Source organism: Heloderma suspectum, chromosome 11, assembly GCF_057233095.1.
Source record: "Heloderma suspectum isolate Gila_16-S chromosome 11, 16-S_ref, whole genome shotgun sequence".
Lineage (NCBI taxonomy): Eukaryota > Metazoa > Chordata > Lepidosauria > Squamata > Helodermatidae > Heloderma > Heloderma suspectum.
The window spans coordinates 2,878,145-2,891,681 of record NC_139468.1 but is presented as its reverse complement, the minus strand read 5'-3'; the positions used below and the strand labels follow the sequence as shown (position 1 = coordinate 2,891,681).

Sequence of the window (13,537 nt, the reverse complement as noted above, 5' to 3'; positions counted from 1 at the left end):
CCGTTGGATGATTATAAATCATGTGCATGGAGTGTTAAATTCATCTGCTTCTCCATCAATCTCTTCGTACCAGACATGCCTTTTGTATCGTAGCTGAATGCTGACATGTTTCTTCTTCTTCTAGGCCTTTTATAAAGGCTCTGTTTCCCGAGAACCTCCAGGCTGATAAGAAAGGCCGACCTACCACTGCTGGCAGCAAAATCAAGGTTTGTTCCGTTGCTTGGAGAGGTCAGTCCAGGAGCGTAGTCACTGAGGGGAGGGTTGCAGGAGCTAACCACCTCAAGAGTGCCCCAGGCCCCTTCCTTGGTTTTTCAGGTTCCATTTAAAAAGACAAGTACATCCTTGTACTCTTGGTTAGAGAGACATAATGGAAGAGGTGGTTTTAACAAGTTGCACTCTTGGAACTGCACCGCGTGTTGGATGAAAAGCGGTAGCCGGTCAGTGTTGCCATCCCTCGTGCGTCATGCGACTCTGGTCATGCATGTGGTTGACACTCACTGTTGCTTCCACATCCGCACACAAGCGCCATGCCTGCTGCGCCTCCCCAGCCACGTCAGCCAACCTGCGCACCTGTATGAGGAAATCCACAGTGTGCGAGGGGCCTGTCGGCCCCTGTGGGAAGATTGCAGCGGCCATGCTTGTAGGAGCAGCTGCTGTTGGTGGCTATGCATCTGATGTGAATCGAAACACATCTGACGTGCAGTTTCCTTTCTCGGAGATCGGTGTCAGCAAAATTCTTGCTTGCTGTGCATTAGCGCTATGACTTCAGTACATTCTCTTGGGCTCCACTCTCTCTGATAAAGAGAAATTACTATCCAGTTTTGAAAAAGGAGCAGAATTGTTGTTGTTTTTTGTTGTCATTCTTGGTTCTAAAGAAATTATACCTCAGAAAAGCTTCTAAGGGAGGGACTGTGGCTCAGTGTGATAGAGCCCCTGCTTTGCGTGTAGAAGGCCCCAGGTTCGACCCCCAGCATCTCCGAGCAGGGCAGGAAAGACTCCTGCCAGAAACCCTGGAATGCCACGGCTGCCAGTCAGTGTCGACCATGCTGGGCTAGATGGACCAAGGGTCTGACTCGGTCTAAGGCAGCTTCCCATGTTCCTAAGCTTGCTTACAGTGGCTGGCATTTTAAACGTATTCCAATTGTTTTTCAGAAACAAGCCAATGACCTTGTGGGCACCCTGATGAAATGCACGCCCCACTACATCCGTTGCATCAAGCCAAATGAAACAAAAAAGCCTCGAGACTGGGAGGAAAGCAGGTACAATTGCCCCCCCCCCCCCGGGTGGGAGCGGGAGCAAAAGGGTGGGCCAAGGATATATAAAGTGGACTGTCTCTCCCAGGTCTATGACATGCTTCTTATTGTAAGAAGAGGCAGGGGGCCACAGTTTCCTAGAATAGGAGGGGGCTTTGTAGGCCATCCCATCCAACCCCACCCCCTCTCAATACAGGAAATCCAGAGCTAAGCATACCCAAGAGACGGCTGTCCAGGGCACTGAAACCCCAATCCAGCTCTAGGTACTAACATTTGATTTAAAGGAAGCCAGGGACTAGTTACTTGCTTTAAAAGAAACGAAAGACACTAGATTCAGGAGTCGGAGGCTCTGGAAGTTGAATCCTGCACCTTCCACCAGCCTGTGTTTACCCAGTGCAAGCCAGGAAACCACGTGGCACCATGGCTTCCTCTTGGTGGACTCGGCTCGTTGGTCTCCAGCAACAATTACCTGGGATGATGTGGGCTCTGGAGATTTGAGTACTTTCTCACAGCCTTGCTTGCATGATGGAGGAAACCAAAGAGCTGTTTCCATAGCAGATGACGATGGATATGTAGCATCATGAACAGGCATAGATTCCTATGCAGATGTCGACTGCCTACTTGTGCCACAGCCGAGATCCCCCATGGAAAACGACAGGGAGGGGAGACGAATGGGAATATGTTTTGTGCCTGTTTTATTGCTTCCTCCCCCACACCTCTTTTACAACAATATGGAGAATGGAAATTAGAAGGGGGAAATCCTATGCAGACTGTTCAAAGAGGGTTGTGTTTGAGTCCTGGTAAACTTTCTCATCATGGGGGACCATCCAGCAGGAATAAATGGGTGGTGTTCACTAGCTGTTCATTTCAGTGGGACTTGCATGGGCAAATGCCATTCTGATTATGCCTGCTGTCTTCATATTGTCATTAGTTTGACTTCAGTGGCTTCTATTAACAATGGCTGGGGTGGGGAGGAGTTGTGGGAATGTTTCAGCAGGCCTAAAATGTGTACATTTGAATGGCAAATGAACCAAAACCCTAAATGTCACTTGTTTACAAAAACAGCCCTTTGACAAGCCTGCACTCCTTTTTAATGAACATTTTAACCAGTATTTTTCAATTTTGTATTCAAGCCTAGTTCTTAATTTCTCCTTCACATTTTGCTGCTTTTCCGGAGTGCTGTATTACAGCTTGGAGAATTCTTTTGCAAGTTTTTTTAAAGTGTTCTAAGTATGGGATGCATTGCCTATTTGTGTGTGTGGCTTTCTTTCTAAAATCTAGACATTCCTTCAGCATTGCTCATTGCAGAAAGCCATCCCGGGGGGGGGGGGTGAACAGTAAGGAGGGGCTAGCTTCCCAGTCCTGAATCCCATGTTGCTACTGGCAGTGCCCTCTAGTTCTGTCAAATTTTTAAAACTGTGGTCAGTTACAGTTGTTTTCTCCACTAATAAGCGTTTTCCATTCCTCTGCCAGCTTTTTTTGAAAAGTAAATTGTTCGCATCATGATGTGTTAAGAGAACTGGAGTAGGGAAAATTTGTTCCCGTTCCAAAGCCTTCTGGTGGAGTAGCACTAAAAAGCGCGGATCGCCCAAAATATATTTTCCTGTTTATAGATTCCCTCCTGCTCACATCTGGAATAATGCAGTGGGGGGAACAGTGTTACTCCTTTTTTCTTACTGCTTCAGCAGTGCCAGTCAGTGTCAAACTACACAGAACATTTTATACTGTTTTTCTTTTTGTCTGGGAAATGGCAGTTTTGAAATTTTCTCTCTGTGAACCACTCCTTGTAGGTCTGTGTCTGGGAATTAGGCTAATGGGAAGAATTACTGCAATTCTGGAGAAAACATGTTTTTAAGAATCACCCCATTTTCATGTTTTAACAAGCTAGTCTGGCTAAACTGGAGACCTCGCTTGGTTCAAGCCAAGTACACTGCACTGTAAACTGCTTATTCTCCCAAGACAGCCTAAAGCAAAAATTTGCTTACTTCTGACTTAGGCTGGGTGGACTGGGGTGGGGGTGGCAGATTATTAGAGCTAAAAACATCTCAGTGTTTATTATTTATTAATATAGGAATGTCAGTATTCTTGGAAGTATGGAATTTAAACACAGACCAAAGAAATGAGGTAGCTGTACAAGAACTTTTACTCCTATAAGTGATCCTTCTGGAGCCAGTTACCTTAAAAAATATTCCTTTCCCATAGCGGATTGAATGTTATTCCAAAAAATGGCACTGATATTATTCTAGCCTAGCTCGTGAGCATGCAAACATTGTGAATGTGGCATCACAGCACTCCCTTCAGTAAACTGCGTTACCCTCCACTGTTTAAATCCAAAGTATTGCTTAGGGTACACATCCTCCTTACCTTTGCCCTCGCACAACACAGATGGGTAGTTTGAAGGTATTTTGGCAGCTGTATAAACCAATACACTTCAATGTCAGGAGGATCCCTCTAGACTTAAGCCATTCCTATGGATGTTCATTTGGGGGTGGTATTCTTACAGTGGCTTTCAACACTTCCAACAAGCACTGAAATGTCCTGTGTGATCTTGTCTGCAGTTAACCGAGGGCCTTTGTTCAATAGTGTCCAAGAAGGACTTCGGAGAGGGAAGTTGCACGATCCTCTTTGGACATTACAAATAAGTGCAACCAGCTGACTGCAGAAGGGATCAGTGAGTGCAGCTGTTGGCGTTGGTTTGGAATGTCAGGTGCCAACCTCAAAAAAAGCAGGTTCCTCAATGTCTTGTGCCACTACTGTGTTGCCCAATCCCTTTTAACAATTAGGAAGCCATTCCTGTTACCCAGCCTGAATTTGCTTTTCCTGTCGCTTGAAACGGTTGCTTCTTTCCTTTCAGTCAAGGATCCTAACAACTAGTTGTTCTCCTCCATAGAAATGCCAGAGCTGCTGTTGTCCCTCTCCCCCTTTGGCAAATGATGCTTAATGTCTAATCCCTTTCCTGCAGGGTAAAGCACCAAGTGGAATACCTTGGGCTCAAAGAAAATATCCGAGTACGGCGAGCTGGTTATGCTTATAGGCGAGTGTTCCAAAAATTCCTACAGAGGTACAGTAGTTCTACACATTGCTTTCTTCCTTCAGAGAGGACTGAAATAGGAAGGGAACCTCATTTCCGGGTTTTCCTCCCCTTTGCTGGGTAGAGTTTAATGTTTCTATCAGAGCCTAAACAACCCCAGTGTGTTAAATACATAGATGTTCTTGTTTACATGTCAATGCATCTAAAAAATCAAGTTTCTTTTAAAGCGTAGCCATAAGATTTGAAGAGCAGTTGTGGCTCTTCCAAAGCAAGTCCAGCTTTTTAGATTGTTTTACAGTTGTGTATTTCATCTTACCAAATACCTATTACTTTCCTATCATTGCATGTCAGAACAGTCTGCCTTTTAAAAAAGATTAATATTAAAGTGGCACGCTAACTTAGAAAAATCCAGCCTTCCATCCTCTTACAAATACATCAAAATGAAAAACAGTTACAAAAGCTGCCCTTGGGTTTGGTGAGGAAAGTGTCAGTGATGCAATGGACACTGGCCAATAGATGCCTTCTACAGTTGTCATTTCCCCCCAGTTTAAACTGATCACATTGGCAACTTGTTGATCAGTGTATTTCAGAGCTCAGTTTGGGACAAAATGTGGTATGTTTGCACTGAATGCAGTGAGGGCATTTTCAAATGCTGCTCTAAAAAAAAATTTCTTCACCGTTACTGTGCTGCACTGATTCCTAAGAACACAAGAAAAGCTATGCTGGATGAGACCAAAAGCCTCTCTAGTCCAGCATTCTGCTCCCACAGTGGCCAACCAGCTGATTAATCATATGCGTTTTCATTTTTTAATTGATTGACCAATTTAAATTCACATATGAGGGGGGAAAAATTCATTGTTCTAAAGCAGCCTTTCCCAACCTGGTGCCCTCCAGATATGTTGGATTACAACTCCCATCACTCAGATGTTTTGGGCTACAACTCCCATATTACCCATGGTGTCTGGGGATAAAGGGCATTGTAGTGCAACACATCTACAAGGCACCAAGTTGGGGAAGGCTATTCTAAAGAAAATATAGCCTACTCTCTTCTGTTTTTAGATGCTACAAGCATCTGTCATGGGCAGACATAATCCTAGAAAAGGCATTCTGTCACCCACTCCCCACACCAAGCACACACAGGATGGAATGCTTCTCTGGAGCACCTTTTTAAATGTTCAAAATGTTTTTAATCTGTTAATCAGCGTCATATTGCAGCCCTAGAAAAAACTCCCATATGCAGTCCTGGGATGTTAACTTCCCATGCTTGCTTGCTTTTGCTTCTCTTTTGTATGCCTTTTGTCATTTCTTTTGTCCTCCAGTTCAAAGTGGAAGTATCCTTCCCTTGCTGTGCCTGAGGGAGGAAGGAAGGTGATGTGTTTTAATAATGCAGCTACAGGAAGCTGTTGGGGACAGAGAGAGAGAGGAAGTGGGAAATGCATCCCACACCAGAACTGCAAGATGGGCTCCCCCGAGATGCACAGCGCTATTTAATAGCAAACGTCCAGGGAGACAACATAACCTGGACATCTCACTGTCCAAACTGTTCACTCAGACCCTGTTTTGTTTTGCTTGTGTGTTCATTCTTTTGAGATGACTAGATTTTCCAATGTTGATACCTCATTGCTGTAACCTCTTTAACTGAGAGCCATTGTGTTGCAGAGGAGAGACCAGAGAGAACACAAATCTCTGCTCAGCCATGGAGCTCATTGGGTGACCTTGAGCCAGTATCTCTCTGCCTGACCTGCACCACAAAGTGGTTGTTGTTGTTAAGATAAATGAACAGCCTTGGAGGAAGGGTAGAGTACAAGCATAATAAATCAATAAATCATGTTAAATTACACAGTCGCAATTGTCCAAGCTTGACTTGGGATGTGGTCAATTTATTACCTTGTTGCTTCTGTTGAATATGATGCCTTATATAGGTCCTGTGGTGTGTGTGTGTGTGTGTGTGTGTGTGTGTGTGTGTGTTTAATGGCTGTAGACCTTCTGTAGCTGCCTTATTCCAAGTCAGACCTTTGGTCCATCCAGTCCAGTATCCAGCTACTTTCTAAGGTTTCAGGCAGAGGTCTGTCCTGGCTCTACCTCCAACTGGAGATGCTGGGGATTGAATCTGGGACCTTCTGCATATAAAGCAGGAACACTGCTACCAAGCTACAGGCCATCTGGAGACACCAAATTATTTAGAGTGGTTAAAACAAAAAGGGATTGTGAAGAGCTCCAAAAGGATCTCTCCAAACTGGGGGAATGGGGATCCAAGTGGCAAATGTGGTTCAATGTAAGCAAGTGTAAAGTGATGCACATTGGGGCAAAAATCCCAACTTCATGTATAGCCAGATGGGATCTGAGCTAACAGCGATGGACCAGGAAAGAGCTCTTGGGGTTGTGGTGGACAGCTCAGTGAAGATGTCAACCTAGTGTGAGGTCACTATAAAAAAGGCAGACATAATTAGAAAAGGAATTGAGAATAAAACTGCCAATATCATACTGCTCCTATACAAATCTATGGTGCGACCACATTTGGAATACTGTGTCCAGTTCTGGTCAGCACACCTAAAAAAAGATACTGTAGAGCTGGAAAAAGTGCAGAAAAGGGCAACTAAAATGATCAAGGGCTGGAGCATCTCCCCTGTGAGAGAAGGCTACAACAGCTGGGATTGTTTACCTTGGAAAAAAGGAGAGGAAAAAGGAGATGGGATAGAGGTCTACAAAATTATGGATGGTGTGGAGCATGTGGAGAGGGAGACATTTTTTCCCTCTCTCAAAATACTAGAACCCGGTGGGGTCATCCTATGAAGCTGATTGATGGGAGATTCAGTACAGATCAAGGGAAGGACTTCTTCAGATAGCACGTAGTTAAACTATGGAATTTGCTACCACAGGATGTAGTGATGGCCACCCATTTGCGTGGCTTTAAAAGGGGGCTGGACAAATTCCTGGAGGAAAAGACTATCCATGGCTACTTGTCCTGATGGCTTTGTGCTACCTCCAGTACCAGAGGCAGTAAGCCTATGTACACCAGTTGCTGAGGAACATGGATGGGAGGGTGCTGTTGCACTCATGTCCTGCTTGTGGGTTCCTGGCTGACAGCTGGTTGGCCACTGTGTGAACAAAATGCTGGACTAGATGGACCCTTGGTCTGATCCAGCAGGGCTCTTCTTGTGTTCTTATCCTCTGAGAGTGAGGGTTTCAACTATGATGCTTCAACAGCCAGGCATTCACAATGAAGTGACCAGTTAGTTATCAATGGGTAAAGAAGGCATGGACACTTATTAAAGGAGCCACAAGAAAAGGTTAGAATGACGGAGAAAGGAAAGGACAAAATACATAACAGAGAAAATGAACACGCCAAAACAGAGGATGTGGAATTCCGGTGCAGGGCATTGGTCTAGGAAAGGATGGGCAGAATCGGCAATCTGGCCAAGGACCTTGACTTTGTGAGTTTGGGAGGAGCAGGAGGAGGCATGGAGCCATTGATTAGGAATGGAGAGAGGGTGGTTAGCGGATGTGGTGTCTTGTGGTTCTAGTCCATATGAAGTCTTCTGATAAGAGGCTTGTTTGCCTTAGGAATTTTTGGCACCCCTGTATAATAATAATTTTAATCCCACATTGCAATAGTCCAGTTTGGAGGGATCTGAAGTATGGATGACTTCAGGTGGTGCTTGCATCAGAGCAAGAATGTTCTTCTGTGAATCCTAACCTGATCTTTCATTAGTACGGAATGCCCATGGATCTCAGGGCTTGGACAGCTTCATAGGATCTCCTCGGCATGGGCTGTGAGGCCTTTGAGTACGGTATCTCTCTCATCTCTCCTTGAAGGTATGCCATCCTGACCAAAGCAACCTGGCCTTCCTGGAAAGGGGACGAAAAGCAAGGCGTCCTTCACCTGCTCCACTCTGTAAATGTGGACCCTGACCAGTACCAGCTTGGGAGAACAAAGGTCTTCATCAAAGCTCCAGAGTCTGTGAGTACGAGGGTGAAGCCTGAACTCTTCTTGACCGCATTTGCCAAAGATTAGCAGGTTCAGTTCTGCGGCTCTTCAGGGACCTGTGAGGCAACATGCTGCATCTGACGCGGAGTACTGGGGATAGTGGCGGCATCTCACTTCAAATTCAGTGACCTGGTAGGCAGGTGGAATTTGCAAGTGTGGGTGGAATTGGCGTTTGGCCCTGGGCGCAAGTCCCTGGAGTCACGCTGGATGGTCTTGGCCAAGCCACCCTCTTTTCCTCGGTTCCCTGTTTTGTGACCTAGCCGGGCTTAAGTGATGCTTTTCCTAGCTGCTCCTCACACGTCACCTCTGTCATTCCAGGACCATCTAAGGTAGAATGCTAGTAACAGTATCGCCATAACTCCCTTGTTGCAACAGCTTCACTGGCTTCTCATCTGTTTCCGGGCACAATTCAAAGTGCTGGTTATGACCTATAAAGCCCTGTATGGCTTGGGACCAGGCTACCTGAAAGACGCCTGCTCCCATTCAAGCCTGCCTGCATTTTAAGAGCATTGGGTGAGGCCATTTTCTCAGTGCTGCCGGCATCCAAGGCGGATTTTGGTGGGAACGCGAGAGAGGGCCTTCTCAGTGGCAGCTCCCAGACTGTGGAACTCCCTGACGAGGGAGGCTAGGTGGGCTCCCTTTCTGCTATCCTTCTGCAGGCAGGCAAAGATGTTTTTATTCTTATTTTATGATGTGGTCTGCTGGGTTGGATGCTGTTTTTATTCTGTTATTGTGGGGGCTTTAAAAATGTATTTGCTTTATTATTGTTTTAATCAAGTTTTTATTTGAAACGTGGCTTTTCTTATGGTTAGCTGCTTTGAGTGCCATTTCCTGGTAGAAAGGTGGGGAGAAATTAAGTAAATAAATAGGTGTTACAACTGCAGATGAGGGAGTGGCTTTTGCGAAGCCCCACCCAGTAAACAAGACTTGAACCAGGAATTTCTAGTTTTAGCTTATCTGGCCTTAACCCCACTGGGCTACACCAGCTATTAGGGAATAATCATGACCCACCTCATAGGGTTATTGCGTGAACCAATACGATAAGGATTGCAACAGTGTTTGATCCTAAAGGACATAACAACTTAAATGGCTGCTTAGGGTCTCTCATGGCTTCCCCCAAAGAATCCTGGGACTTGTAGTTTCTGGCTGAGAATTCTGTGCTAGGGATCCCCAGCCCAGGATTGAAGAACCTGTAAGAACCTGTGGATCTCCAGAGGTTGTTGGATGACAATTCCCATAATCCCTGGCCATCAGATGTGCTGGCAGAGGCTAATGGGACTTGGGAATCCAGCAACATCTGGAGGCAACACGTCCCTCACCCCTGCCGTAGCCCCATGAGGGAATGACGATTCAACCAATTTAAGTTTGTGGTGTAGATATGCCTAACAGTTCTGCTTACGGTCCAGCATAGATATTGCACTAGCTCTGTTCTTGCAAGAGAGTGGGAAAACTGGGCTTCTAACAGGAGGGAGAAAACCCTGTGCACATTCAGTTGTATGCGTGGAGACGCCACGCAGACATCCAACTCAACGCACAAAGAGGGGCGGGGGGTGGAATCCCGCTCACTCCTGTATGCACACTCGCTCACCTTGGGTTCGTCATGAGAACTGGGCTGCAATCTCCCTGCGAACAATGACTTTCAAACTGGGAGTCGGCCTCAGGACCATGTGTTCCCCTTCCTGACGAGGGAGTGCATGTTGGGGGCAACTCCCAGCTTTCCAAGGGGGATTGCAGGACACCGCTGTTAGGTTTGCTCCAGACCTGAGTGGCCTGTTTCTGTTTTTCCGGTGGACTGAGTGAATGTGATTGAAGAAGGAACAGCAAAGAAAATGGAAGGTTAATTTTTATAAAATGTCATTTGTATTTTTGTTTTCACTGTTTTTCTTACAAATCATTAGGAGTATTATATCCTTGAAGGACCACTGGGGTTTTCTGGGCACAGGAAGTATATCTGGCATGAATCTTAGTAACATCAGACGAGTTGCTCTGCTTTGATAGATGTGCTGCAATTAGTATAACTGCTGGGAGTAAATCATGCAAGAAACGCTGCTGTGAGCAGTTTGTTCTGCCAGTTCCTTCCTCCAGTCAAAAAACAAAGAAGAAGTGGGGGGAGTGATGCTACTTACTCCAAGAGGGCAACGCTGGCCTCAGCATGTTGAAAATGGTGCTCTGTTCACATCTGTGTGACAGCAGGTTTAGGAACTCGGGGAGATGGATGGGTCAGACTTTCTGGGAGGGTCTCCTACAATAAGCTCTCTCACGGCCCCTGTTCCCGTCAACGGGGCTTGCACAGGCACACTTCCCAGTGGGTTGTGTCCTGTGTTAATTAGCGGGGAGGGGGAGAGGCTGCAGTCGTGATTTTTCACTTTAGGCGGCAAAATACCAGGGTCTGGCGTTCGTCACCGACTTCTGCTTGAAAACGACTTTGTCCGTTCAGCAGGGCAAATGGAAAGTTGCAGCCTCAGTGGTGCTGGGCAGTTCCTTCCTGCTGAGTAGTCCTGGGGTGGCAGGATTGAATCCTGATGGAGTAGGGGGTTGCGGGGCAAGGGAAGCCACCACTTTAGAAATCCGTTTCAGGGACTGGCCCCATAGCTCAGGGGTAGAGCCCCTGCTTTGCATGCAAAAGGTCCCGGGCTCAATCCCCGGCATCTCCAGCCATAAAGGATCAGGTGCTGGCAATGGCCCCTGAGAGAGCCACTGCCCGTGAGACTAGGTAGGGCTGACCTGGAATCTGGCAGCTTCCTGTGATCCTGGTGGCGACTTGGGAGAAGGCAGCTTCGTATGCTGATATTCAGAAGGAGCCCTGGCGTCTTCAGCTCAAGCGCCGTCTGGTAGCAGCTGATAGGAAAGATCTCTCTGAAGCCCTGGAGAGCAGCTGTCAGAGTAGTCAGTCCTGGGCTCAATGGCCAGAGGTCTGATCCAGTTTAGGACAGCTTCATCTGCCTCCCCCAGCAAAAAGTGTGACCAGCCCGGAGCATCAAGTGCCACATTCCTTGGAAACCAGCCACAGTGCAGTGGTGTGTGTGAAGGGTTGCCATTGTACTGGCAAGCGTCCAGGAAGCTGGAAGCGTGGAGGCCTCAGAGGTGAGCCTGTGGAGGGATGCAGGCGTGAGCGCCATTCGGGGCACCCTGCAAGGTGGGGCAGATCAACTCTGCATTGTCTTGGCCAGTATTTTGCTGGGTGCAAATGGGAGCGCTGGAAGCTCTCAGCAAGCATCCAGCAATCAGAATGTCAAACAGATGCTGCTCACCCCCGCGGCAGTTGCTGTGCGCCGACTCTTGCTCGCGTATTCTGTTTGGAAGCAGATGTGAAGTCTATGAGATAGCCCAGATCCCTTTCTGACTTGAAGGTGAACTGTTTTTTGGTTTCCAAAAATATCTTCCTCTTATCTGTTGCTTGTTTATCAGAGGCATATCTTTCTGGAAGGAAGGTGAATTTCTGGGACTGTCTGTCTGTGGGACTTCCTGAGTCATTCCATATTTCCCAGACCTGGCACAGTGGTTGCATTACAGCACAGCACAGCACAGCGGCTGTGCTGTGATAGCTACGTTTGAAAAAGTGCTCTTATAGGGCCAGCCTCAGACATTTCAGTGTCTGAGGCGGAAGTTCCAAGTGGCACCACTCATAAGAGCATCAGAAGAGCCCTGATGCTGGATCAGACCAAGGGTCCACCTAGTCCAGCATTCTGTTTACACAGTGGCCAACCAGCTGCCCATGGGAAACCCACAAGCAGGGCATGGCTGCACAAGTGGATTACTGTTTGTAATCCACCCAGAGAATAGTTGTTATTGGGTAGATTAGAAATGTACTGTAATACCGGGGAAGAGGCGTGCTTGACGCCGCTGGGCCTGCTGCTGCCGCCGCTGGGCCTGCTGCCGCCGCCGCTGCCACCACCACCAGGCCTTCCTTGTGGACTTCTGCCTGGCAGACCGCCAGTCCCTGCAGGACCAGGCCCCCAGGTACCGAGCCAGCTGTGCTGCTCCACCTGCCCCTCCCTGGAGGGGCTACATAAGCTGGCTGGCTGAGGTGGCCTGGGAGAGCCAGGGCCTGCAGGAGAGGCCACCACCACCACCACCGGGGAAGAGGCATGCTTGCAGCCGCTGGGCCTGCTGCCGCCGCCGTCGCCACTACCACCGCCACCAGGCCTTCCCTGTGGACTCCTGCCTGGCATTTTTAAGGGGATTTTAATTGTTTTGTTTGTTCGTTTTATTTTGTTGGGGGGGATTTTGTTGTGTTTTTAGGGGTGGGTAGCCTGCCTGATAGGCGGGAGCGAGGGGGCATGTGTCCACCTGATGGAGGCAGTGGGGGGAGTGTTGGGGGCCAGAACATACCGAGGCTGGGCGGCAGGCGCTGGCGGAGCGCTAGGGGCAGGCCATGCCAGCTAAGGGGAACGAGGGAGAGATGTGTAGTATCTGTCCCCTGCTCCGGGCCTGTCCAGAGCCAAAGGATGGCTGGGGGAGGCGTGACCCCATCTTCTGGCCTTCGTTTGCTGCTCTGCAATGCCAGGTCTGTTACCCAGAAAACCTCCCTCCATGACATGATCCTGGATGAGGGTGCAGACCTGGCATGTATTACGGAGACCTGGCTGGCCGAGGCTGCTGCTCCAACCCTTGCAGCCATGTGTCCAGCTGGATTTTCGTATGCACAGCAGCCGAGGGCTGGGGATCGGGGAGGGGGAGTGGCTGTTATCTACCGAGAGTCCTTGGTCTTCACCAGACCCCCTCTCCGGGAGACCAAGGTTGTTGAGTGCATGTACTGGAGGATGGGCCCGAAGGGCAGTCTGGGGATTCTGCTCGTGTACCGTCCACCCCGCTGCACGACTGACTCCCTGGCCGAGGTGCTTGAGGTGGTCTCTGATGTGCGTGTACAGTCCCCTACCTTACTGGTGTTGGGGGACTTCAACGTACATTCGGAGGCCATCCTCACAGGAGCACCTCGGGACTTCATGGAGACCATGGCCTCCTGGGAGCTGCACCATATTCTAACTGGACCCACCCATGTAGCCGGTCATGCACTAGACCTTGTGTTTGTTTCTGGAGAAGCGGGGAGTGATCTGGAAGTCGGGGGTATATCCACCACCCCCTTGTCATGGTCAGATCACTATCTGGTGATGTTGGACTTCTCGGTTTCACAACCCCTCCGCAGAGGTGGAGGACCCATTAAAATGGTCCGCCCCAGGCGTCTTACGGATCCAAATGGATTCCTGAACGCGCTTGGGGATTCTCTGGGGCACGCCAACGGCCACTCGGTCGAGACCCTGGTGG

The 13,537-nt window shown here is 48.3% G+C and overlaps 1 protein-coding gene across 4 annotated transcripts in view; it reads left to right on the top strand.

Annotated features, from left to right (window-relative positions):
* The window catches only part of MYO1E (myosin IE), a 109,442-nt gene that overhangs the window by 73,495 nt on the left and 22,410 nt on the right, over window positions 1-13,537 (top strand). For all 4 annotated transcript variants that reach the window (XM_084816629.1, XM_084816631.1, XM_084816627.1 and 1 more), the window contains 4 exons: window positions 125-206; window positions 1,153-1,259; window positions 4,216-4,314; window positions 8,101-8,245. In XM_084816629.1, coding sequence (XP_084672755.1) covers window positions 125-206; window positions 1,153-1,259; window positions 4,216-4,314; window positions 8,101-8,245 — 433 coding nt within the window. The remainder of the gene's footprint in view (window positions 1-124; window positions 207-1,152; window positions 1,260-4,215; window positions 4,315-8,100; window positions 8,246-13,537) is intronic.